This window comes from Chiloscyllium plagiosum, chromosome 33 (assembly GCF_004010195.1).
Source record: "Chiloscyllium plagiosum isolate BGI_BamShark_2017 chromosome 33, ASM401019v2, whole genome shotgun sequence".
Classification (NCBI taxonomy): domain Eukaryota; kingdom Metazoa; phylum Chordata; class Chondrichthyes; order Orectolobiformes; family Hemiscylliidae; genus Chiloscyllium; species Chiloscyllium plagiosum.
Genome location: NC_057742.1, coordinates 26,977,373 through 27,005,352, shown reverse-complemented (window position 1 = coordinate 27,005,352; position 27,980 = coordinate 26,977,373). Strand labels below are relative to the sequence as shown.

Genomic DNA, 27,980 nt, shown 5'->3' with positions numbered 1-27,980 from the left:
GTGGGGGTTGGGGCCAGTGTAGTTGCGGAAGATGGATTGTTCCACATATCCTACGAAGAGGCAGGCGTAGGTGGGGCCCATGCGGGTGCCCATGGCTACTCCTTTCGTTTGGAGGAAGTGGGAGGATTGGAAAGAGAAGTTGTTCAGGGTGAGGACCAGTTCAGTCAGTCGAAGCAGGGTGTCAGTGGAAGGGTACTGGTTGGGTCGGCGGGAAAGGAAGAAGTGGAAGGCTTTGAGGCCTTCGTGATGGGGGATGGAGGTGTACAGGGACTGGATGTCCATGGTGAAGATAAGACGTTGGAGGCCGGGGAAGTGGAAATCATGGAGGAGGTGGAGGGCGTGGGTAGTGCCCTGAACGTAGGTGGGGAGTTCTTGGACTCAGGGATACAGGACCGTGTCGAAGTATGCAGAGATGAGTTCGGTGGGGCAGGAGCAGGCAGAGACAATGGGTCGGCCGGGGCAGTCAGGTTTGTGGATTTTGGGCAGGAGGTAGAAACGGGAGGTGCGGGGTTGTGGGACTATGAGGTTGGAGGCGATGGATGGGAGATCCACTGAGGTGATGAGGCTATGGATGGTCTGGGAGATGATGGCTTGGTGGTGGGAAGTGGGGTCATGGTCAAGGGGGCAGTAGGAGGAGGTGTCCGCGAGATGGCGTTTAGCCTCAGCAATGTAAAGATCGGTGTGCCAAACTACCACCGACAGACAAGGGAGGCGCGGTGGTAGTTTGGTGCACCGATCTTTATATTGCTGAGGTTAAACACCAACTCGCGGACACTTCCTCCTACTGCCCCCTTGACCATGACCCCACCTCACACCACCAAACCATCATCTCCCAGACCATCCATAACCTCATCACCTCAGGGGATCTCCCATCCACCACCTCCAACCTCATAGTCCCACAACCCCGCACCGCCTGTTTCTACCTCCAATTCATCCACTTTACTAATACCTTCCACCCCGACCTCAAATTTACCTGGATCGTCTCAGACTCCCACCTTCCCCTTCCTAGACCTCTCCATTTCTATCTCGGGCGACCGACTCAACATGGACATTTACTATAAACCGACCGACTCCCGCAGCTACCTAGATTACACCTCCTCCCACCCTGCCCCCTGTAAAAATGCCATCCCATATTCCCAATTCCTTCGCCTCTGCAGCATCTGCTCCCAGGAGGACCAATTCCAATACCGAACAACCCAGATGGCCTCCTTCTTCAAAGATCGCAATTTCCTCTCAGACGTGGTTGACGATGCTCTCCACCGCATCTCCTCCACTTCCCGCTCCTCCGCCCTTGATATCATTGTATCATCCTTCGTCATTTCTGCCATCTCCAAACAGACCCCACCACCAGGGATATATTTCCCTCCCCTCCCCTATCAACGTTCCGGAAAGACCACTACCTCCGCGACTCCCTCGTTAGGTCCCCACCCCCCATCAACCCAACCTCCACTCCCGGCACCTTCCCCTGCAACCGCAAGAAATGCAAAACTTGTGCCACCGCCCCCCTCACTTCCCTCCAAGGCCCCAAGGCATCCTTCTATATCCGTCACAAATTCACCTGCACCTCCACACACATCATTTACTGCATTCGCTGCACCCGATGTGGCCTCCTCTACATTGGGGAGACAGGCCGCCTACTTGCGGAACGTTTCATGGAACACCTCTGGGACACCCGCACCAACCAACCCGCACCAACCAACCCAACCACCCCGTGGCTGAACACTTTAACTCCCCCTCCCACTCCGCCAAGGACATGCAGGACCTTCGCCTCCTCCATCGCCAGACCATGGCAATACGACGCCTGGAGGAAGAGTGCCTCATCTTCTGCCTAGGAACCCTCCAACCACAAGGGATGAATGCAGATTTCTCCAGCTTCCTCATTTCCCGTCTCCCCACCTTATCTCAGTCCCAACCCTCGGACTCAGCACTGCCTTCTTGACCTGCAATCTTCTTCCCGACCTCTCCGCCCCCACCCCCTCTCTGACCTATCATCCTCACCTTAACCTCCTTCCACCTATCGCATTCCCAACGCCCCTCACCCAAGTCCCTCCTCCCTACCTTTTATCTTACCCTGCTTGGCACACCTTCCTCACTCCTGAAGGACTTATGCCCGAAACGTCGATTCTTCTGCTCCTTGGATGCTGCCTGACCTGCTGCGCTTTTCCAGCAACACATTTTTCAGCTTTAAACTATAATTGCCCACTTGGTAAAGCAGGGATACTGAGAAAGCAAGTTAGTTAGAGGACAGAACTAATACAGGAGCAGAGACACAGTGAAAGCAGAAGTATTGGAGGAATAAAAGATATGTGCAGGGGCATGGAAGCACAGAGTGAAATTTTCTATGGTTTGATACATTTGTGTTTGATTTTGTTAGTCTGGCAACTGATCCTTAAAACTGTACTTGATTTCTTACATGTTTGAGTGGAAACAGTGTGTCATGTACTGACACCACACAGAATATTCCAAGCAAGATTGGGGCTCCCTGCGAAAAAGTTTCATGTGTATAAAATCCAAGTTCTAACATATTTTAAAGTTCTGTGAATGAACAATTAGAGAAGGATTTAGAGTCACCATTGTATTTCTTCAATATGTAACAAACTGCTAATTATGGAAGAGAAACAGGGCCAACTGGCCTGGATTTTATGGGACAGCGATGTATTTGGTTTGGTTGTCTTCTGTCCTTTGTTGTTTGGTGTTGAGATGTCTTTTGTTCTGCAAATTCTATGCATATTTTCATGCATATGCAGAACATTCATAATTATACAGACTATGTTCTCTTCACATTCCCCTAGCATCTCCAAGCAGCCCTTAAGGCACATTGGCACTAGCCCCTGCTTCCTAGCCCACTGCTCCCAGTGTCTTACCACCACCCGCCACCACACCCCCTCCTCAATCCTACACCTATGGCCATGCCAAGTTGTTCCTTAACCTTTTACATGAGTTGGTCAACCTGTAGAAACCATCATGAAGAATAAGAGGAACATGGCAATAAAAGGTTCGAAGTTGATGACAAAGATTCCTCTCTGGCTTTGGGAAGCCTGCGGTAGTTGATGAGGAATGCATGATGAGGGCAAGGAGAGAAAATTAGGACAGGCTTTTCAAACAACAATATTCTGAATGGCCTGTATTCCAAGAATGACAGTATGTAACCGATTAGGTCAGGGTTCTGGTAACTGTTGTGTCACCATAGTCTTACCAGACCATAGGGACTGCTCTCTTATTAGAGGGAAGCAACTGATAGTGATTTAACCTGAGGGCCACCAAATCTCAGGTGAGGGAAGATGTTGAGAAGGAAAGCCCTTCATGATAACCTCTAACCAGTGGTAGGAATTGAACCCATGCTGTTAGTGTTACAATCCAATGATCTAGCCACCTGAGCTAAACCAGTTCCCAGGTTCTGGTGATACGTTGTATGATTTTCCAGCATGTTTCTGCTGTTATAAACAATTTTACAAATAACCAGTACATGTTTTCAATGTTTAACAATCTGCATTTGCAAAGAAAAGTGCTGCACAATACCTGAATTCAAGATCTGAATTCCCTGCTTATTTTGTAATGCAAACCAATCCTGCACTAAAGTTCCTAAAATTCATTGCAGGGATTAGCACAGAGGGAACATTTGTATCCATGACTTACAACATTGAGATCTATAATTTCTTCATTCTTTGAGAAACATCTTAGTACTGTTGAGGAGTGAAGTTGTGTAAAAAATAAGCCATTATGCCCCCACTTTTCCTCATTGCAAAATAATGCTTCCATTTTTTTTAATGAAGATTGATCATTTGCACTGGCTAGTAGCAATTCTCCATTTCCACCTTTTTATTTATGTCCATTTCTACTTTGTCTTGGGTACAGAGGTATTTAGCTTGGTTAATTTTAATTAATTTTGTTACTCACCCACACCAATCGTTCTCAAACAAGAGTTTATACATATGATAAAAATTGTATGGATTTAATGAAGTTAGTATTAGTCTCACACCTGACAAGATGGCTCCCCAAATGCTTTTCTTCACAATGAAGGGTCCCTGTGGGTTGCCATGGATGTTAGTGGTGAGTCTTACATTTAGTTCCAGTGAGGGGAGGGGAGGTGGAAGGCCGGCTGGTGCAGTAATGCTCAGATAGATTCAATTCGGGCTCATGGACTGGAACCTTGTGGAGCCTTGGATGCTGCGAGACACACAATGAGACATCACATCGCGTCTTTCAATGATGGCCTGTGATATTTCTACTCCTCTGACACTTGACAGGCAGTGGGCTCAAGGGACCCATAGGGGTGGAGACTCCACCTGCTGAGAATTCCTGACTCTTTTGGACTTGGTAGAGGCTGCTATCTGTGTGATACCCATCTGAAGGCTTGGAGCAGGGAAGGAGCCAGGTAATGGTGAATGACTGTGTGTGTTGGGAGTGGGGGAGGAAAGTTGCAGGAAGAGTGAGGCTATTAATGGCCTTCCCTTCCCAACCCTGGGTCCCTCAATTATGCACAGGCCCTTTGAACAACACAGAACGCTTCCACAGAACTGCAAGCAAACCCTGAAAGGAATTAATCAGCATGCTTCCCAAAAGGTAAGCCTCCACCAGCCCCCTTTCAACCTGGCAAAATGCCAACAGCATAAGGATGTGGGTCTTTAATGAGTATTAATTGCCAGTTTGAGGGCTTCAGTTAGTGATTGGGAGGAAAGTTGCTGCTGAGCCTTTGCATTCTGGATTTAATGGGGCTGGAGGCAGGAAGGTGGTTGTCTCCATATTCATCCCTCCCTTTTGCACAATTAAAAGCCACGCCCCCAGTAACAACTTGCCTTGGAGAAGGACACAAGATTCCAACCTTGCAGAGAGCAATTGCCATTCTAATGTTGCTTGATCTGCTGAGAGATTTTAGCATTTCCTTTTCTGTTGTTGATTTGGCTTTTGTAAATTCTGAAAAGCTCTCAGTTTGATTTAATTGAACATTCCACTATATTGTAGATGTTTTTCTATTAACCAGTCTTCTGGACTCAACAGGACTGGAACCCAGGACATCTGACCCAGAAATTGCCACTGCAACACAAGAGTTCCTTCCACCATATTATAATAAGCCAAGCATGGTATGGGTATTGATTAGCTGAGTTGGACAGACAGTTGGTTTGTGATATCAACCTACCATATTGTGCCTGCTCAACCTTGCTCCCACCTGACCCCCATGTTAAATTAATGCCGGTTGTCTCTTTAGAAAGAGATCCACAAGGACTATGGCAAATTTTCCATTTTTTAAACAACACTGGGAAACTCAGCTAGGGACTGTATAATATTCCTAACATAGGCCTGTTCAAGTGAGCACTCGGTAACAGAATTAGAGGCAGGAAATTTGTATCTTTATGGGGACAGTTAGAAATATACTGAAACAGCAGATGGCAGAAGTTAAACGACTAAATTACTCAAGTCTGATGTTGGTACTGATTTGACCAATAGCTGTTTGCATTGTATAAGTCTGTGAACTACCTGGGCTCTCACCAACCACACTGACAGCAATTCAGTTGGCTTGGATTCAAATTTTAGTGAAGTCACGCTCACCCTTCTGGTTTCCCTCATCACTGTCTTTATCAGTGAAATATTCCTCACACTAATGCTCTGAGTCATTTCCTGTTTACTTAAAAACATTATTAAAACACCCTTTACAAGCTGCTCTTCCATTTTTAAATAATATATTTCAAATTAGGATCCTTAACAATTCTTTTTCAAAAAGACCTGTGAATTATTGACATAAATTACATGAAACAGCCACCTTCCCTAATGCCTTTATGTGTGAACAATGCACTGTCGCTGGGGTTTGTGAGATTGTGATTTAGTGTTATTGGCACTGAACTAGCAGACCAGAGACATGGACTTAAAATGAGCAATGGTGACCAGAGAGCTACCAGATTGTTAGAAAAACTCATCTGCTTGACAGTGTCCTTTCGGCAGGGAAATCTGCTATACTTACCGGTTTGGCCTACACGTAACTCCAGACCCACAGCCCTACAGTTGTTTCTGAATATGAAAAGGTGTTGCAACCTGCTCAGTTCAAGGATATTTGATGGGGGCAAATGTTGGGCTTGCAAACGATGGGCACAGCCAATGAAATGATTTGGTTTTGTTTCGTATTGTAAACAGGTAAAATGATAGTGAAACACTGAGTATCAAATAAAAACAGAAAATGTTCAACAATACCCAAGATGATTAAGATGATTTTTCATCAACATAGAGTCATAGAGAAGTACAGCTCGGAAACAGACCTTTCAGTCCAGCCCGTCCATGCTGACCAGATATCCTAAATTAATCTAGTCCTATTTGCCAGCATTTAGCCCATATCCCTTCCTATTCATGTACCCATACAGTTGCCTTTTAAATGTACCTACCTCCAACAATTCCTGCGACATACATGCACCACCTTCTGTGTGAAAAAGCTGCCCCTTAGGACCCTTTTAAATCTTTCCCCTCTCACCTTAAATCTATGCCCTCTAGACATCCCCAGCCCCAGTAAAACACCTTGGCTACTCACCCTATCCATGCCCTTACGATTTTATAAATCTCAGCCTCTGATGCTCCAGGGAAAACAGCCCCAGCCTATTCAGCCTCTCCCTATAGCTCAAATTCTCCAACCCTGGCAACATCCTTTTAAATCTTTTCTGAACCATTTCAAGTTTCACAACATCCTTCCTACAGCAGGGAGAGCAGAATTAAATGCAGTATTCCAAAGGTGACCTAACCAATGTCCTGTACAGTCATATTGGACTCAAGACATTAATTTTGTTTCTTTCTCCACAGTTACTGCCATACATGCAGAGTTTTGCCAGTACATTAACATTGCTCTGATAGGTATGTAAAGTACCTAAAGTAGTAGTGTCTGGCAACAATGTGAACGAGACCAAAATCCAACAAGTTGGGACACTGAATGGTAAATGTACCTTCATTAGTTTTTGTGGAAGCAGTTCATCAATGGATGCTCTACATTTGCTGTGTTTATTTCCTCAAATGGACACAAAGAAAGAACAAGCTAGTTTTGTTGCATACATGTGAGATTGTTGAAAAGGGATTCAAAGATTGTAATCACAACCTTTATTTTCCATCTGTTAGCTCTGGCTCAGTGATAACTCTATTCCTTCTGCAGCAGAAGGTGGGCGACTCGAGTCCTACACCAGACGCTTGAACAAAAAATATCCAAGTGAACCTCAGTACAGAGGGAGTGTTGCATTGTTGGAGGCACTGACTTACAGATGAGGAGTTTACAGCAGATCCCTGCCTGTACTCTTCAGGTGTATTTGAAATAGCTCAAAGGCAGATGTTGACATTGATGTTCCAATGGAGACTGCGTGGACACCAACTTTGTAAAGTGGTACTTTGTGTCCTCCACAGCAGCAGCAGTACTTCCATGAGGAAGAACATGCCTGGGAAATAGAACGGCTGGCCATCAAGAGAGTTTGGTTAACTAGATTCAATAAAAGCTTTTGCCCAAAGCATCAACTCTCTTGCTCCTCGGATGCTGCCTGACCGGCTGTGCTTTTCCAGCACCACACTCTAATCTCCAGCATCTGCAGTCCTTACTTTTGCCTTGATTCAAATGAAGCCACCGTTTCCCCCATGAAGGGAGAAGCGCAACATAATTGCAAAAATCATCCAGCTGTGGAAACGGTGGAATGCTACTCTTGAAACTGGTCATTATGAAACACACACATGGAGTGTTGTGTACAGCTGTGGTCACTGTACTTACACAAGAATATAGAAGCAGCTGAAAGAATCTGGAGAAATTAAACAAATAAGTCCCAATTTTGACTCATTGAGCTATGAAGATAGACTAAAAAAATTCAATCTGTTCTCATCAGAAAATATAGGTTAGTGGGGTACAGAATCTGAGACTATTCGTAAAATGGATTGCTATTTTTTAGATTAGATTCCCTACAGTGTGGAATCAGGCCCTTCGGCCCAACAAGTCCACACCGATCCTCCGAAGAGCAACCCACCCAGTCCCACCTCCCTCTGACTAATGCACCTAACACTAGGGGGAATTTAGCACAGCCAATTTACCTAACCTGCACATCTTTGGACTGTGGGAGGAAATCCACACAGACAAGGAGAGAATGCGCAAACTCCAGACAGACAGTTGCCCAAGGGTGAAATTGAACCTGGGACCCTAGTGCTGTGAGACAGCAGTGCTAACCACTGAGCCACCGTGTAAATGCTAATGCACTCATTTGTGAACAGTGAATACAACAAAATGGAAGAGCCAGTCGGAAGTAATACAAGGTTAATTTGTAACAAGGAGGAGAGGTAGAGATATTAGCAATGTCAAAAGACTTGGTAGTCAAGAGAAATCATATTCAATTCCTCCCCACCACAGGTTGGCAAGGCACCTGCTGTATAGGATGGAAAGGTGTGAAATGGTTACTGCTGAGCAGTGCATTAAAGACTGCTGAAAAATTAGACCTAAGATTGAGGTCTCACAGCATTTGTAAAAATTTGGCTGAAGCTTAGGTTATTTTGGCTAGGTGTCAGTTTCACAGAGAGTTCCTCTCCATCAGACCTACTGAAATCTTTTACTGCAACTTCCTCAACTTCTCACATTAACTACTTACCCTGCCCCTCCCCATCTTCACCAAAAGTGACAGCTATATCACCCACTCTCATCTCCTTTAATACTTCTCATTTCTTTCCTGCCCAAAATAGGATACTCAAACTTCAGTCCATTATTTACGCTTCATCCTGACTCTGATAGCCCTGAGCAGCTGACTGACTATATCCAATACCTTAGACAGGTATCAGAAACAGCCCTGATTTGCTGAGCCAGGACTCCCTGAGCAAAGGTTATCATTTTTGATTTGACTAAGATAGCTGGCCACCATGACAAGCTTCCTGGCTTTGTCTTCACTAAAGGGCAAGACAATGCAGTACTGTGAGCGCAATATCAAGGCTGTGAGCATCTAGGTAGGCTCAAAGGGACTTGGTGCTAAGAGAGGAACGCAAACAGACCAGAAGTGCATCCTGGCCCAGTCTGTGAACTGGGTGCATATCCCGGAGCATAAAGTGTCCTTGCTGCAGCATTATAGTGGCATTGTTCTGAGGTGCAGCATTGAAGTGTGTCAGCGTACTGTAAGTTGATTGGCAATGTGCCTCGAGGGTTCTTACAGCCTGGCACATGCCAGATGGCAAAGACCCTGGATGTCGGGTTAATGTGGCTGGTGCCTACGGAATGTGCCCAGAGATGTTACTGAGCAGGTACTTAAAATGGAGTTCCTTTGGCGTAAGCAATGAGCTGAAGTCACCAGGTGCCTGGTGTCCAAATTGAGAATTCTCAGCATCAGGTGGGTAGAATAGGAAGATGTATAATGATATGTGATTAATAAGGTCATTAAAAAGCAGTAATCTCTCCTAATAGGGAACTTGCCATTGCCTAGTGAGAATCTCGATTTAAAGCCTGGAATTTAGTTAAAATGATGCAATAAATTAATCCAGCATTGAAATAGGCCTCGCTGGATTTCATGCAATTCTGCCTCTTTTCTCCCCATCGCCCACACTATACATGACCTTATAAGATTCCACCCTGTATTCTTTTCTTGTCCTAACATCATTCCATTTTTAAATGAATGCCACTCAAGAGGTCCTCACCTTAATCTGACACATCAAGATTACATGAAGGTGCATATCATCTGTGGATTATGCAATTATTGAAGTTTTTGATTTTAAAACAAGCATTAACAAAAAAATCATAACAAGGCAAAGTAGGAGACAAAACTAAAACATTAATCAAAAGAATGATAAGTACACAAGGACAAAAGGAATAAAAGGATATGCTAATAGGGAGAGATGAAGAGAGGTGAGAGAAGATCGACCAGTTGGGCTGAATGGCCTGTGCCTGTGCTGGATGGTCTATGTAGCTCTATGTTAAGCCAAGTTGAGTATTAGAGTGGGCCTTGACTCATAACAAAGTTTTTCCAACTTAACAAAACTTCTAACAGGGTTGAAAGAGAAGAGTATATTTTCCTGATTCATTCGTTATATATCCTGAGGAGAAGCCAAAACATTTTTAAGCCAGTGCATATTTATTGAGGTTGTAATGAGGAATACATGAAAGTCAATTTGCAAACAGCAAGCTCCCACAATCGACCACAGGATATTTAGCAGAAAATATTTTATAGTGATGTTGGCAGTGGGATAAACATTGGCCAAGAGGTTAGAGAGAATTCTGTTGCTCTTCTTAAAAATATTGTCGTGGGACTTTTATGGCTTTGAGCGAGGGAAATCATGTCTCACAAATTTGATTGAGTGTTTTGAAGACATGACCATCTACCAGAATGGGAGATGTTGTTTACTTGGGCTTTACTAAGCCTTCAACAAGGTTACATATTGTAGATGAATTAGTAAAAGTAGGTCACATAGGATATAGGATTGCCAATTGGATACATAATTGGCTTGACAGCAGGAGACAGAGTGGTGGTAGAGAACTGCGTTTTGAACTGGAAGCCTGTCAGGAGCTGTGTTCCACAGGGATTGGTGTTAGGTCCTATTTTGTTTTACATTTATATAAATGATTTGGATGAGAATGTGAAGCATGGTTAGTTAGATTACGGACAACATCAAAATTGGTGGCATAGTAGATAGTGAAGAAGGTTTTCTAAGATTGCAAAGGGATCTTGATCAAATGGGTCAATGGGCTGAGGAGCGGCAGATGGCGTTCATTATGGATATATGCAATTTATTGCATTTTGGTAACAAAAACAAGGTTAGGACATACAATTAAAGGTTTGGCCTTAGGTGGTGTTGTAGAACAGAGGGGCCTTGGCATTCATGCACTTTATTTGAAAGATGCGACACAGGTAGATGGGGTAGTTAAGATGGCATTTGGCATGCCAACCTTCATTGCTCAGTGTAGGAGTTATAATGTCATGTTGAGGTTGTACACGATGTTGCTAAGGCCACTTTTGGAGTACTGTATGCAGTTCTGGTCACCCTGCTGTAGGAAAGATATTATTAAATCGAAAAGGGTTCAGGAAAGGTTTACCAAAACGTTGCCAGGACTGGAGGGTTTGAGTTATAAGGAGACGCTGGGACTTTTGTCACTGGAGCATAGGAGGTTGAGAAGTGACTTCATGGAAGTTTATAAAATCATAAGGGGTTTATACAAGGTGAATTGCAAAGGTCTTTTCCCTCGAGTGGAGGCATTCAAAAGTAGAGGGCATATTTTTAAGATAAAAGGAGAAGGATCTAAAAGGGAACTGAGGAACAACTTTCTCACACAGAGGGGGATTTGTGTGTGGAATGAACTGCCAGAGGAAGTGATAGATGCAGGTACAGTTACAAAATTTAAAAGACATTTGGACAGATACACGGATAGGAAAGGTTTAGAGGCATTTTGGCTAAATGCAGACAAGTGGGACTAGTTCAGTTTAGTTTGGGAAACATGGTCGGCATGGATGAGTTGGACTGAAGGGTCTGTTTTCATGCTGAATGACTCTATGACTCCATGACTCTAAGTAGAAAATTCTACTGAAGTGTAAATTTCCCGATGCACTGTGATACTGTCCTGTGTCCCAGAGCAAATCCTTTACGTAGTGACAAAATCCGATTGAAGGTTTCTTCAAATAAACCATGCACTTAGTGTTCTAATATTCCTTACCTGACATGCTATTCGCAGAATGCAGCAAAATTTCCTGTAGCCCTTTATAATTACACATATCTTCCCAGCAACACTCTAAGAGTGACCAGTGTCCTTTATGGTGGTAGGAACCTTGTGATTGGCAGATCTCCGTTGTATTGGAGAAAGTGTCCATACAGCCATGAAGTAATGGTGAATTGACATTCTGAGGGTCCAGTAGTCTGGTAAAACAGGCAGAGAGCTGGGACTTGCACATGTAGCCTGTTGCTACGCACTGTGGTCCATCACAATAGCATCTGATTTCACCTAGAATAAAAGAGGTTCGCATGAGAGAGGGCATTTAAGGAGGGAAACTGAAGAAAACAAGAATTTTGCAGCAAACCAATCTTGTTGGTTGAAGGGTAAAAACATAAAACCATTAAACAATATCTTCAGATCATTGAGAATGTTCCTGTTTACTACTGAGGAACAATGAAACATTTACAATTCACATATAATGTGCTCCTCCACCCCTTCCTATTGGTGATTACTATTCCCTTCCGTTTCTACCTACCTCCCTCCCAGTAGTAGCTCCCCAACCCAATTCTGTCATCTGTCTTTGACAGAGCTGCCCACTTACATTTCCTTCCAGTCTGTATCACTGCTCCTCCTGATGTGGTGACAATCGTTCCTGGAGCTGAACAGTTACCTGTCATTCACTTTGCTGCAATTTTCAGAGAGAGAACATCCTTTAAATTGGAGTGGTAGCCAGAACCTGAGTTATTTAATTGCCATAAAGTCAGGCTGTGGATTTTCATTCTTACTTCTCAGATTTTTCAATCTACCCAGCCTTATCATGAGATGACAGGAAGGTGGAATCGAGGCCACAATCAGATCAGTGACTATTTTACTGAATGGCACAGCAGGCTTGAGGGGACGAATGGCCTACTCCTATTCAGAATCTGTATATTGACAGAGTTCCTAGGAGACTGTTCTCGAATTCTGTCACCATTTGTGTAAAGAGATGCTATTTAACAGCACTCCTTGGTCTAGCTCTAATGTTAAGGCATACCTCTGTTCTGGTCTATCCTACAACAGGAAATAATTTCTCTCGATTTACTTCATCAAATCCTCTGGTCATCTTAAACACCTCAATTCTAGCATGCCTTAATCTTCCTATCCAAGGAAAGAAAGTCGCAATTTTGCAACATATTCACGTAAATTAACTTTACGGCCCTGTTTTTAATCTAATAAATCTGTGCTTCACCGTCTCCAAGGCAACCGTCCTGTTCCACAGATACAGTGCCCAGAACAATACTCCAGATGGGGTCTAACCAGAACTCTATGCAGCTGTGATATAACTTCCAGCCCTTTGACTGCCAACGCCTTGAAATAAAAGTGAATAATCTATTAGCCTTTTCGATTGCTTCTTGTTCCAGTCATCTAGATCTTAGTGGCTTTGCACTTCAATCTATAAATCTCCGACCCATCGACAGTTCCTACATTCTCATCAATACTCTGATCTGTCTTTTCCATATTGTGTTCAAACTGCTACAGCGTTACACATTCACGTACACATCAATAACGCTTTGCAAATTTCTGTTGCCATTTCTGCTATTTCTCATGTTATCTAGCTTAATTATCATGAACAAGCTGAACTGCATAGCCCCCATTCTACCATTCAAGATAATTATCAATACAGAGATCTCTGACTTCTCCTGTCTTAGCCATCTCTATTTCCATTTCTGAGGATTTACCGGCCACCCATTTCAACTAAAGTTCATTGACACCCACAGTTACCTGGTCTATACATCCTCACACCTGCTTTCTGTACGGACTCCATCCCATTCTCCCAGTTTCTCCGTCTCCACATATTAGTTCTGATAATGCCACCTTCTGCACAGGTGGTGAGGGGGTTGGTCAGAAACATCCACTTTTTTCCTCAAACGAGGATTCCTGGCTACTGTGGTTGACAGCCGCTTAGATGTGTCCGACCCATTTCCTGCACTTCTGCCCTCATCCCCTCTTCTTCCCTCCCCACAACAGCGACAGGGTCCCCCAGTGCTCGCTTACCACAAACCAGGATCTGCATTCAAGGGATCATAAGATGCCACTTCCAAGGATGCCACCACCAGACACATATTCCCCTCCCCTCTCTTGTCAGGCTTCCTCATTCTCTCCAGAATATTGTGGTCTATTTCTCCTCCACTTTCAATACCTCCCCACATCCCCTCAACACCGTCCCCTGGAATCACAGAAGATGTAATACCTCCCCATTTACTTCCTCCCTCCTGACTATCCAAGTCCCCAAACACACCTTCCTGGTGAAGCAGTTTTTACCTGCATTTCACTCAGTCTAGGTTACTATATTCACTACTCGCTATATGGTCTCCTCTATATTGGGGAGATGAAACACACACTGGGTTACTGCTTCTGGAACACTACGTTCTGTGTTCAGAAATGGCCCTGAGCTTCCAACTGCCTGCCACTTCAACACACCATCATGTTCCCTGTGTCAGGCTTACTGCAGTGCTCCGGTGAAGCTCAGCATAAATTGGAAGAACAGCACCTCACTTTCTACCGGGGACTCTGTAACCTGAAGGATTTAGTATTGAGTTCACTGGTTTTAGAAACTGAATATCTCGTTCCATGTCCTTTATCCTCACTTACCATCATCCATCCCTTTGTCTCTCTCTCTCTCTCTCTCTCTTTCTCTCGGCTCCATCTTCACCTATTCACGCATCCACACCATCCCCACCCAGCCACCTTCCACTAGCCCCACTGTCTTCATCATTCATCCTGCCATTTTCTGGCTACTTTCAGTTCTGGAAATGGACCACTGGACTTAAAAAGGTTAACTCTGTTTACTCTCTACAAGTGCTGCCAGACCCGTTGAGTTTCTTTAGCAATTTCTGTTTTTGCTTCAGGTCTTCAGCATATGCAGTTCTTTGTTTTACCCTATCTAAACCAATAGGTTGGCTCTGTTAACAATAAATATATGTAATAAAGTACAAACATTTGTAATTGAAATAGCCAGCAGTATAGCGATTGAACCCATGCAACTGATATCATTATGCACTACAATCTAAGGCCTATGCTAACCGAGCCCTAGTTCAGCAGGTAGCAGTGTTTACTTAATTCAACATTGAGACAGTTCAAAGCTAACTTCAACTTTTTTAGATTAGATTAGATTCCCTACAGTGTGGAAACAGGCCCTTTGGCCCCACAAATCCACAACGACCCTCCGAAGAGCAACCCACCCAAACCCGTTCCCATTCACCCTTGACTAATGCATCTAACACTGCGGACAATTTAGCATGGCCAATTCACCTAACCTGCACATCTTTAGACTGTGGGAGGAAAGTGGAGCAAACCCACACAGACACAGGGAAAATGTGCAAACTCCACAGACAGTTGCCCGAGACAGGAATTGAACCCGGGTCCCTGGCACTGTGAGGCAGCAGTGCTAACCACTGAGCCACCATGCTGCCTCATTTCAGCATATAAAGCAAATATAGTCCATGTGATCCATTAAACTTGGTTGGAAATACCAGAGAACGTTCCACATCGACAGTGAACATCAACCCAAAGTTCAGAAAAACGTCTTAAATTGTTACAATATTAAACTCACAACCGCACTGAGTATTTCAGTTGAATAGCATAGATCCATTTCAGGGGAGGCTAGATAAAATGTATTGGTAAAGATGAAGTAGAAAGTTTACCCTGAGAGGGTTAGCTGACTTAGAGAGGGTGAAATCTTGTGTGGAGCATGAACATGGATAGTTTTGTCAAATGACCTGGCTCTATGTTGTATATTCTATGAAAACCTCTGTAAATTCTGATATCTCCTGCCCAACACTTGAACCTCCTCTAAAACATATGGTTAGTCAGGGAGATCTGATCTATTAGTGTGAACTACCACTTCTTAATAGAGTGCACACCTTCAACTAAGTGTATCAAATTCTAGTCTGGGTACCTCAAGTGGAAAGGTGCCCAGTATTCAACACAGGAATGCAGCATTCAATTTTAAACATGTGTTTTAATGCAAGTTTGGAATTTTCACTGTTCTTATAATTGCCAACATTTCTATCTGTGATTAGTTTGAGAGCCAGGCCAGGAATTATATTCCACTATGCTTAAGATATGCAAGTTTTCACTTTGTTGCAAAACCTTAAGTTGTCAGTTTATATTTAATAAGTAATCTTCTACAGAGAGGCTCTAGGATCCCAAATTTGTCAGTAAATTGTTTGGAAAATGCTAACTATATAAATCACATTGCATTATAAACATTGAAGGAATGTGGTTTTGGCCTTGTATCATCATGAATAACACAACATAAGGATATAGGCTCAGACCACTTCATCTCCACATCATGTATAAATCAATTATTAGGTTCCTGATCAACCAAATAGCTGATTATTGCATCTGCATTTGCAGTGAACTCTGAGTGTCCTAGCAAGATTTGTAGCTCCTTAATTTTGATATCTCATGGGCATTCACTTGCTTGCAAAAGGCACAGAATAACTGGTTCACATTTAGAAAGTCTCTGACACGTTAGTTAAAAGCCATAGCTTACAGCAACAGATGTAGTGAAATAAACTGGCTTTTTTCAGACTCAATGTGTTTTTTTACTGTATAAAAATAGAAGAGCACTTTTCTTTCTGAAGGTCTGAAGGGTTCTGACCAAATAATCACACCCTCAAACTCCCACAGCTAGCTGGGAACCAATCGCATGGTTGTTGACAGGCAGATGGCCATTGTATCAACAACTGGTCACCATTCTACAGACAGACAGTCAGGTACCTGTTGCTGCTCAAAATTCAATTTGTAAACCCCCTCCCCGACTCCAGCTCATTGGAAACTAAAACTGCCCTATTGACTGAACAAATAGTACTGTAAACAACACTCAGAATGAGTATCAGTAACCCACCTTTATGACGTGCAGGAATACTTTACACAATCCTTGGTTTCCATTTACCATTTCAATCCACAACCAAAACTACTGACATGTAAAACCTACACAGCCTTTACAGTGAGCTAAATCCTTTAAGATCTAATTGTGGGACGTTGGTGTCGCTGTCTGGGCCCATCATGTATTGCCAATCCCTAGTCACCTTTGAGAGGGTGGTGGTGAGTTGTCTTCTTGAACTGCTGCAGTCCATGTGCTGTAAGGAGAAAGTTCCAAGATTTTGACCCAATGAAGAAACAGCGATATATTTGCAAGTCAGGATAATGAGTGACTTGGAGGGGACTTGCAGGTAGGTGGCATTATAGGAAAGCATATAGGAAATGAGGCATGATATAGTTTCTCAGCAGTTATTTTTCACATGACAAGTTTAGTTGACTTGTTGCAGTGAGGTACTGGATGGATATGGGATATTTCTTAGAAGGGAAGTTCAGACTGTATCTCAAGGATTGGTGCAGTAGGATCTGGACGAGCTTTGTGAATACGATGGATACAAGAGCAGGTCAGAGGCTGAGAATTCTGTGTCACGTAACTCTACTCCTTATTCCCCAATGCCCATCAACGATGGGCAAGTCAGAAATCACATGAAATACTTTCCATTTACCATGACAAATGCAGCTCTACCCAATACTCAAGCAGCTCAACACCATTCAGGAGAAAGTAATTTTGAATTGGTCAACCCTCTATCTGTTCAATTGCAATTTCTATTCAAACAAGACATTTAAATTATCAAGAGCAAAAGTGACAGACTTTGCACATCTGAGATTTTCAAGTGTGTTGCATGCACTAGTGCAAAGTTGCTACATACATAGACATCCAACAGATTGCCTTAATAGTACTCCTCGTACTTCAAGGGTATTGACATTGTACCACAAGATATTGGAGTACAAGTCTGTCAAAAGTTCTTGGCTCTGATGTTTTTGTGCTAGCTTCAATGTTGTTGAAATAAACAGATTAAAGCTTCTTCCAATGGACCCTCAAGACGAGATTTGGATAAGGCATTAAATGTTTGTAAACTGACCTCTCATGGCTCAATTTCACTTTTTATGAAAATGAACAAACTATTCATCAAACAGTATCTCACAAAATGAATCTAAAAATGCCTCATTTCAGAGGGAGTCCTACTTCCCAGTACTTTTACCTATCTTTGATGATTAACGCATCTAAAAATAAAGAAGCACAAATTAGTTACATACAGATGTGCCTGGTTTATCACTCTATCTCGTATTGTGAATATGGCTGCTGTCCTGAAATTTCTTATTATGACTATGATTCCAATTTTTTTAAAAACTGCATAGAGAGGGATTCTAGCCTCAACTAGTCTGTCTTTGAACATTCTGTTAGTTGATGCTTTCGAAAAATGATATGGAGCCCTCATAATAATGCACCAAGCAATCAAAACTGAGGGGACTTATTGATTTTGATCTTCACTGAGTCCAAAAACATCCACAGAAGCTTTACTTTTATACAAATATTTTGAATCATTCTGTATAGATATGGTATGATACAACTCTAAAGCAGGTTTGCTTTAATACACTTAGAGAAAATTCATAATTTTTAGAAATTGTAATTGAAGATTCATGGAGATTCTAATCATTCAGAGCTTTGGCTGTTAGTCAAGCCACTTTGAATGATCTGGTAATGAAGAGAAGTAAAAACAAAAGACTTCACAAATGACCCAAACAAATTCACTGGATGTGTTTCCTGTTGTCCATACCTTGCATCTACAGTTTCTCTCTCTCTCTTGGAAAGCTCACTTTGTGAAGTTATGGATAGCTAATTGGGAATGTTTGCTGCTCCCGCTTCCCATCCTCCCAGCTTTTACCTTGTACAGAGAGTACAGTGGCATATGGAAATGTATCATACTCCCTCATCTAAAACAATAAACACACTAACATGCAGAAATGTTGTAAGCTGGAAAAGACCAGCCTGCTCCATACTCCTGATGGTTGGAACATCATGGTGAGACTTGCTAACTATCACCTCCCCTGTAGCCCATCTCCTGAGAGAAACAAAAGAAGAAGTGAAAAGATACCCTGAAAAATGTTTTCCTAATTCTTTCAGGGATCAAAACAAAGCTGGATCATCATGTGTTATCTCAAAAGCTACTTATCTTCTATTTGATCCAATCTCTGGATCAAGGACCATCCAGTTCCCTCTTGAACTTATCAGAGAGTCAGCACCAGCCACAACACATTCCATAGTCTCACTATGATAAGTGATAAGACTTATCTGTCTAGGATAAGAAGAACTGTCTAACATCCAGTCCGTTCCTACCCTGTTACAGTTTAGGTTCTTGGTGCCTTTGAGATAAGAGGGCTCAAATCTTTGCTAGTGTAAATTAATGAACATTTATTAACTATTTAGACAGACATGGTTCAGCCGGACTTTGTTCAAATATCATTTCCATAGGTCCCAGTTCCATGGGATCTGATATCACTGATGATGCACTCAAGCTGTGAGCATAGCATCTAGATTAGATTACTTTACAGTGTGGAAACAGGCCCTTCAGCCCAACAAGTCCACACTGACCCGCCCCGGGTCTCTGGCGCTGCGAGGCAGCAGTGCTAACCACTGTGCCACCGTGCCGCCCACCTACTTATCCCTTACACCACAGTTTAAACAAATCTCCCTATATAACCCTATTACAACAACCTGCTACTGCTGTCTCATTTGCAGCTACTTAATTTGAAAAGATTTTTCTATAATAAGTTACCAATTTAAGGAAAGGTGTTTTAAATGATGATTAATATTTGATTTATCCTCCATATAAGAGAAGAGGACTTTGGATCAGACATTGACCACCCAGCCCATTGAGCTTGCTTTACCATTTGATAAGATTGTAGTTGATCTGGGTGTGGTCTTAACTCCACTTTCTTGCCTGTCCCTCACAACTTTGACTCCCTTAACAATCCAAAACCAATCTAACTCAACCTTCAATAAATTCAATGATCCAGCGTCAATTGCATTCTGGGGGCCAGGGCATTCCATGTACTAATGACCCTTTGAGAGGAAGAAGTTGTCTTCATCTCCATTGTAAATAGGAGGCTTCTTATTCTAAAACAGTGTCCCCCCGTTCCAGTCTCCTCCACAAATGGAACCAGCCTCCAAATATCTACCGCAGGAAGTCCCCTCAGGATCTTATAGTTTTCAAAGATTGCTTCTCAATCTTCTAAACATCAACATCGTCTCTGTTGACTGCATTAAGTCAAATACAGTCATGGAGTCATACAGCATGGAAACAGACCCTTCGATCCAACTAGTCCATTCCAACCATGTTCCCAAACTAAACCAGTCCCACCTGCCTGCATTTGGCCCAAATCCCTCCAAACCTTTCCTACTCAAGTACTTATTCAAACATCTTTGAAACATTGTAACTGTGTCAGCATTTGCCACTTCCTCCGGCAATTCATTCCACACACTCAACACTGTGTACTAGAGTTGTCCCTCATGTCCTTTTTAAATTTTTCTCGTCTCACCATAAAAATATGCCCTCTAGTTTAGAACTCACCCACCTCAGGGAAAAGAACCTTGCTATTCACCTGATCTTGGGAAAAAGTCAGCTTATCCAGCCTATTTTCATAACTCAAACCTTCCATTCTTGGCAACATTTCTGAACTCTTTACACTGAAACCTGACTATTATACCTGAACTGAAAATGTGTTGCTGGAAAAGCGCAGCAAGTCAGGCAGCATTATCTGCAGACCTCACTTTCTCCTCAAAGATTTTATACCTGAAAACATGTTCAAAGAATGAAAAATAAATACAAGTTTAGTGCAAGTCCAATCATGTCTTATTAATCTATTTACTAATTTATTATTATCTATCTCTTTCTATGTAGAGTTTGTATTGCTTCATTCTGTTGTTGAATTTTTCATAAATTTTACTTCTCAGAGCTCAGGGGCATCCTAGGATGATTCAACACTTCACCTACGCTCCCTCCTTGATGAGGACTTTCTGGAATCTATTCTGAGAAACACAGGAGAAATGAAGATGAAGATATTCATCTGAGTAACTGAAACAAATCAGAAAGTTTTCAATGAAATATTGACTGACATGGTTACTTTTTCCAATAAAAAGCTTGTGTGATGAGGTAACTCATGAAATGCAAGATGTATTCAATTTTTGTGAGAGTCTGGGAAAATACAAGCATAAATCAGTGATTAGATTATTCAAACTTCGAGATTTAAAAGTGTTAATATTTTAACAGTGAGGAAGGGAAAGATACTTAAAGCTATTTCATATTGTTTAAATTAAACAAGAACTGTGCATGCTGAAAATCTAAAACAGAAATTGCTAGAATAGCTCTGCAGGTCTGGCAGCATCTGTGGAGAGAAAGCAGAGTTAACATTTCAGGTCCAGTGACCCTTCTTCAGAACTTCAGATGCTACCAGGCCTGCTGAATTTCTACAGCACTTCCTGTTTTTGTTGACATTGTTGATGTAATGGTAAACAATTGGGGGTCAATTTGGAAACAGTGCTTTCAGCCTTCATTTTAATTCAAACTAGAAGAGGAAGGTTGCATTAAAACATTACATTAAGAAACAACTTTACATGAGTTTTCTTAATTGTCCAAAGACAGAAAATAATTCAAAACTTACAAAACAATTTAAAACACTGAAGTCACGAACCAAATTCTTTCTCTAAAATTCACTTGAATTGCATCAGTGAACATTAAGGGATCATAAACTCCCTGGCTGTGAGTCCAACAATTACAATGGGATATTACCCACAGCAGATCTCCAATTCTCATACGAGTGGGATTTGAGATGGTGGGCATTTGGTATGCTTTCCTTTATTGGTCAGAGTATTGAGTACAGGAGTTCAGAGGTCATGTTACGGCTGTACAGGACATTGGTTAGGCCACTGTTGGAATATTGTGTGCAATTCTGGTCTCCTTCCTATCGGAAAGATGTTGTGAAACTTGAAAGGGTTCAAAACAGATTTACAAGGATGTTGTCAGGATTGGAGGATTTGAACTATCAGGAGAGGCTGAACAGACTGGGGCTGTTTTCCCTGGAGCATCGGAGGCTGAGGGGTGACCTTATAGAGGTTTCCAAAATTATGAGGGGCATGGATAGGGTAAATAGGCAAAGTCTTTTACCTGGGGTTGGATAGTGCAGAACTAGAGGGTATAGGTTTAGAGTGAGAGGGGAAAGATATAGAAGAGACCTAAGGGGCAACTTTTTCACACAGAGGGTGGTACGTGTATGGAATGAGCTGCCAGAGGAAATGGTGGAGGTCGGTACAATTGCAACATTTAAGAGGCATTTGGATGGGTATATGAATAGGAAGGGTTTGGAGGGATATGGGCCAGGTGCTGGAAGGTGGGACGAGATTGGGTTGGGATATCTGGTCGGCATGGACGGGTTGGACCGAAGGGTCTGTTTCCATGATGTCCGTCTCTATGACTCTGAGTACTGCTGCTTATAGTGATTGGGAGGAATAGGACAGCATTGGATGAGAGGGGCACCTTAGGGCCGTTGCGCCTAGTAAATTACTTGAGTTTGGAACGATAGTGCGCAAAAACTCACCAAACATCATGCAGAGAAACCCTCTCTGAATTTCAAAGATGATGACACTCAGCTAATTTCTAATATAGTTCAGTGTGAATTAGTAACAATTGTCTAATTACTCAGGAGAGCCCTGGCCATAATAGTGCTAAAAATGCTTTGACTCTGATGTTGCCAAAACTCCATGAAGGGATCTTGTCTACTCCCTGCCAGATTGGTACCAATTGAAGAAAGAATGTTCCCAGGCAATAAGTCTTGGTCACAGTCATGGCTGAGATTTACCTTCATTTTTACTGACGAACCAAAGATCAGAAATTGTCTCCCAAAATAGTAAAGTAACCTATACTCAAGTGCATGCAGGTTATGGACACTAATTCCTGTTTCAGCACTCTGACATACAGTGCTCTGTGCCAACATTTCTGCCACTTTAACAGTTAAACTGCAGGAAATAAAAAGGGCAAATCAAATTGCTAGGGAAACAAAACATACCTATTCAAACATGAACAGGTTAACATTTTGATTGTGATCAAATCTTCAATGGTTACACTCAATGCTTTAAATGTTTTCTTTCAATTGTTTATTGACCTGCTGTGCATTTCCAGTTTTCTTACTATTTAAACAATTGCTTATCAACGATATTAATTCTCAGATATAAGCTGACTTGAGTTTTCTTCAACATTGAATTTCGGTTGATATGGCCATTTGTCAGATGACCGTCGGAAGATAAAATGTTTCGAAAATGTCAAAAGGAAATGTAATTTCAAATATATTTATTAATCTTTTGTATTAGGAATTTCCATCAAAGAAGCTTTCACTATGTGGCTACTTTCATAGAACATAGAACATGACGGCGCAGTACAGGCCCTTCAGCCCTTGATATTGCACCAACCTGTGGAACCAATCTGAAGCCCATCTAACATAAACATATGGATGAAAATGGAATAGTGTATCAAATGACCATTTAAATGCCCTTAAAGTTGGCAAGTCTACAACTGTTGCACGCAGTGTGTTCCAAGCCCTTTACTACTCTGAGTAAAGGAGCTACTTCTGATATCTGTCCGATATCTATCAACCCTCCATTTAAAGCCATGTCCCCTCATGCTAGCCATCACTATCTGAGGAAAAAGGCTCTCATTGTCCACCCTATCTAATCCTCTGATTATCTTATATGTCTCAATTAAGTCACCTCTCTAACGAAAACAACCTCAAGTCCCTCAGCCTTTCATCATAAGATCTTCCCTCCAAACCAGGCAACATCCATGTAAGTCACTTGTGAACCCTTTCCAAAGCTTCCACATCCTTCCTATATTGCAGTGACCAGAACTGTACGCAATATTCCAAGTGCAGCCGCACCAGAGTGACCTCGTGGTTCTGAAACTCAATTCCTCTACCAATAAAAGCTAACACACTGTATACCTTTTTAACAACCCTATCAACCTGGGTGGTAACTTTCAGGGGTCTATGTACATGGACCCCAAGATCTGTCTGCTCATCTTCACTGCTAAGTATCTCACCATTAGCCCAGTACTCTTTATTCCTGTTGCTTCTTCCAAAGTGAATCACCTCACTTTTCCGCATTAAACTCTATTTGCAACCTCTTAGCCCAGCTCTGCAGCCTATCTATGTGCCTCTGTAACCTGCAACATCCTTCGGCACTATCCACAACTCCACCAACTTTAGTGTCATCTGCAAATTTATTAACTCACCCTTCTATGCCCTCATGCAGGTCAGTTATAAAAATGACAAACAGCTGTGGCCCCAAAACAGATCCTTGCAGTACACCACTAGTAACTGAACTCCAGGATGAACGTTTCCCATCAATCACCACACTCTGTCTTCTTTCAGCTAGCCAATTTCTGATCCAAACCGCTAAATCACCCTCAGTCCCATGCCTCCTTATTTTGTACAATAGCCTACAGTGGGCAACCTTATCAAATGCCTTACTGAAATCCATATACACCACATCAACCACTTTACCCTCATCCACCTGTTTGTCACCTTCTCAAAGAACCCAATAAGGTTTGTGAGGCCTAATCAAATTATTTCTTTCTGGATGTTTATAAATCCTATCTCTTATAATCCTTTCCAACACTTATCCTCCAGTCTTTGGCACTATTCCTGTAGAAAATGACAACATACAGATCAAAGCCAAAATCTCTGCAATCTCCTCGCTAGCTTCCGAGGGTAAATCCCATCTGGCCCAGGGGACCTATCTATTTTCACACTTCCCAGAATTGCTAACATCTCCTCCTTGTGAACCTCAATCCCAACTAGTCTAGTAGCCTGTGTCTGAGTATTCTCCTCGATGACATTGTCTTTTTCCGGGGTGAATACTGATGAAAAATATCAATTTACTAACTTCTAATTTAGTACCTCCTTGGGCTCCACGCACTACTGTCCTTGATTGGCCCTAATCCTTCTCTAGTCATTCTTTTATTTCTGATATACCAATGGAAAGCTTTAGGGTTTTCTTTGACCCTATCTGCCAACAACTTCTAGTGTCACCTCCTGGGCTCTTCTTGGTTCTCTCTTTAGGTCTTTCCTGACTAGCTTGTAACTCTTAAGTGCCCAACAGAGTCTTCATGTCTCATCCCAACATAAGCTTTCTTCTTCCTCTTGCCAAGAGCTTTAACTCCTTTAGTAAACCACAGCTCCCTCACTCGACCACTTCCTCCCTGCCTGACAGGTAAATACTTATCAAAGGCATGCAGTGGCTGTTCCTTGAATAAGCTCCATATTTCAATTGTGCCCATCCCCTGCAGTTTCCTTCCCCATTCTATATTAGTATAGTTTAATTTACTTACATTGTGGAAACAGGCCCTTCAGCCCAACAAGTCCACACAACCCCATGAACAGTAACCCACCCAGACCAATTCCCCTACATTTACCTCTTCACCTAACACTGTGGGCAATTTAGCATGGCCAATTCACCTAACCTGCACATCCTTGGATTGTGGGAGGAAACCCACACAGACACGGGGAGAATGTGCAAACTCCACACAGACAGTTGGCCGAGGCGGGAATTGAACCCGGGTCTCTGGCGCTGTGAGGCAGCAGTGCTAACCACTGTGCCACCCTGATCCTGCCTAATCACGTCATAACTGCCTTTCCCCCAGCTATAACACTTGCCCTGCGGTATATACCTCTTTCCATTGCTTAACATAACCAAATTGTGGTCACTATCATCAATGTGCTCACCTACCTCCAAATCTGACACCTGGCCAGGTTCACTACCCAGTACCAAATCCAATGTGGCCTAGTCCTTTGTTGGCCTGTCTATATACTATGTCAGGAAACCCTCCTCTACAAATTGGACATAAACTGACCCATCTAAAGTACTCAACCTATAATATTTCCAGTCAATATTTGGAATGTTAAAGTCCCCCAGAGCAACAACCCTGTTACTCTCACTCCTATCCAGAATCTCTACATCTCTGGAACTATTCAGAGGCCTATAGAAAACTCCCAACAGAGTGACCTCTCTTTTTCTGTTTCTAACCTCAGCCCATACTACCCCAGTAGATGACTCCTCAAACACCCTTTCTGCCACTGTAATACTGTCCTTGACTAACAATGCCTCACCTCCCCACTTTTATCATCTTCTCTCTTCTTACTGAAACATCTAAATCCCGAAACCGTCGCCAACCATCACTGTCCCTGCTCTATACATGTCTCTGAAATGGCCACAACATCAAAGTTCCAGGTGGCAACCCATGCTGCAAGGTCACCCACGTTATTCCGGATGCTCCAGGTTTTGAAGTAGACACATTTCAAACCACCTTCCTGCCTGCCGGTGCACCCTTGCGACCTTGAAACCATACTTCTGACCTCATTACTCTCAACCTCCTGTACACTGGAACTACAATTTAGGTTCCCATCCCCCTGCTGCATTAGTATAAACCCTTCTAAAGAGCATTAGCAAATGTCCCCTCCCAGAATATTGGTACCCCTCTGGTTCAGGTGAAGACCATCCTGTTTGTAGAGGTCCCACCTATCCCAGAATGAGCCCCAAAAGCCAGGTATCTGAAACCCTCCCTCCTGCACCAATACTGAAGCCACATATTCAATTCCTCTCTCTCCTGTTCCTCGCCTCACTAGCACATAGCATGGGTAATAAACCAGAGACAACAACTCTGTTCCAGCTCTAAGCTTCCACCTTCGCTCCCTGAATTTCTGCCTTAAATCCCCATCCCTTTTCCTATCTATGTTGTTAGTACCTATAGAGACCATGACTTTTGGGATACCCCTCAAGGATCCCAAAAACACAATCTGAAACATCACGAATCCTGGCACCTGGGAGGCAGCAAACCATCCACTGTTCTCTCTCATTCCCATAGAACCTCCCATCAGTCCCCCTAACTTTGGAGTCCCCAGTGACTAATTTTCTGCTCCTCTCCCCCTTCCCTTCTGAGCAACAGGAACAGACAGTGTGCCAGTGACCTGTACCCCATTGCTTATCCCTGGTATGTCATTTCCCATCCTCCCCAGCAGTATCCAAAACAGAATACTTGTTATTGGTGGGAACTGTCACAGGGATCCCTGCGTGATCTGCCGATTCCCTTTCCATTCCCTGTCAGTAACCCATCTGCCTTTTTCTTTTACCTGAAGTGTGACTATCTCGCTGTAACTCCTCTCAATAACTCCTTCCACCTCTCAAACGATCCAAAGTTCATCCAGCTTCAGCTCCCTAATGTGGTTTTTCAGGAGCTGGATTTGGGTGCACTTTCCACAGATGAAGTTAGCTGGGGCCCTAGTGGTGACCCTTACCTCCCACATTCTGCAGGAGGAACATTCAACTGCTCTAACCACTATCCTAAATTCCCAAAGATACGATTGAAAAATAAAAAAATTTTTAAAAATTAGTTGCTTACCAATCTAGCACACAGAATCTTTTGGTTAGTTAGAGGAGAAGTATTTTGGGTAACAAAACCACCCAAATACATTACTTCACTTACTCAGTAGTCCTGTGTCCGCTCCTGCCCAGCATGCATTCCGCCTATTCATGAGGTAAGTTCAAAAAGCATTGATTCACCTTCCCGTCAGCCCCTCGTCATCGCTCCTTATCTTTCTGCTGCTAAACAAAAAGGCTTGACTCTCAAGCTAAGTCCCTTTTAAGAGAAACTTACTTCCCAGCAGCCTCCGCTCCTCTCTCCTCACTGCTCCCGAAAAAGGTACATCCCAAAAAAATGTACATATATCATATATTGAAGATACTATCTTAAGAAACTACATGTGATATATACTGATATTTCTATTTACTTTTGTATTTATAATATATATATATTAACATTTTTATGAAATATTAGTTCCAAGATATCACTATAATCTCCTCATGGATTCATCTATTCTTCAGCTTTATTTTGAAGGCTTTGTGTTCAATAAGAAAGCAAAAATGAACAATTTTCATTTAGTTTCAGTATTGCATAGGAAACAAAAGGTAACAGTTAATCCATCTTAACAACAGTAACTGCTAAACCAGTGTGATTTTATTTTCATCTTTCACGTCAGTTAAGCCTGATGAAAATGCTACTTAAGCTCCAAATTACATTTTCTTTTTCCTTCCTTTTTAAAAGCTAAAGCATCTGTCCTCTACAAATTTGGTTGATTCTATCTAAACTCAATTCAGTTGCATTTACAGTCAATGGAGAGTTGAAAGGTCCCCTTTCAGCCTGACATCAAGAGGTCAAAGTGTACACTTCTAGCTCAATCTGACAACATTGCCCTTGACATTTTATTTAAATAATTGTATTCTACTAACCTCATTTCACAAAATATATTCACAGAGATAATAATTGCATACTTTACTGTAGCTGCTTGTCTTTGTCATGTTCTGTTCCCTGAATTGACAGTGGCACTTTCTGACCCAAAGGTCTTCCTCAAGAATGACCACGAAAAGGTTATCGACCTAATTCAACTGACT

General features: G+C 42.5%; 1 protein-coding gene across 1 annotated transcript in view; it reads right to left on the bottom strand.

The window, feature by feature from the left end:
* Positions 1-27,980, bottom strand: part of LOC122539961 (BMP and activin membrane-bound inhibitor homolog) — a 60,891-nt gene that overhangs the window by 14,220 nt on the left and 18,691 nt on the right. Inside the window, exon 2 of the mRNA XM_043675192.1 lies at positions 11,624-11,908. Within this exon, the coding sequence (XP_043531127.1) occupies positions 11,624-11,908 (285 nt within the window). The remainder of the gene's footprint in view (positions 1-11,623; positions 11,909-27,980) is intronic.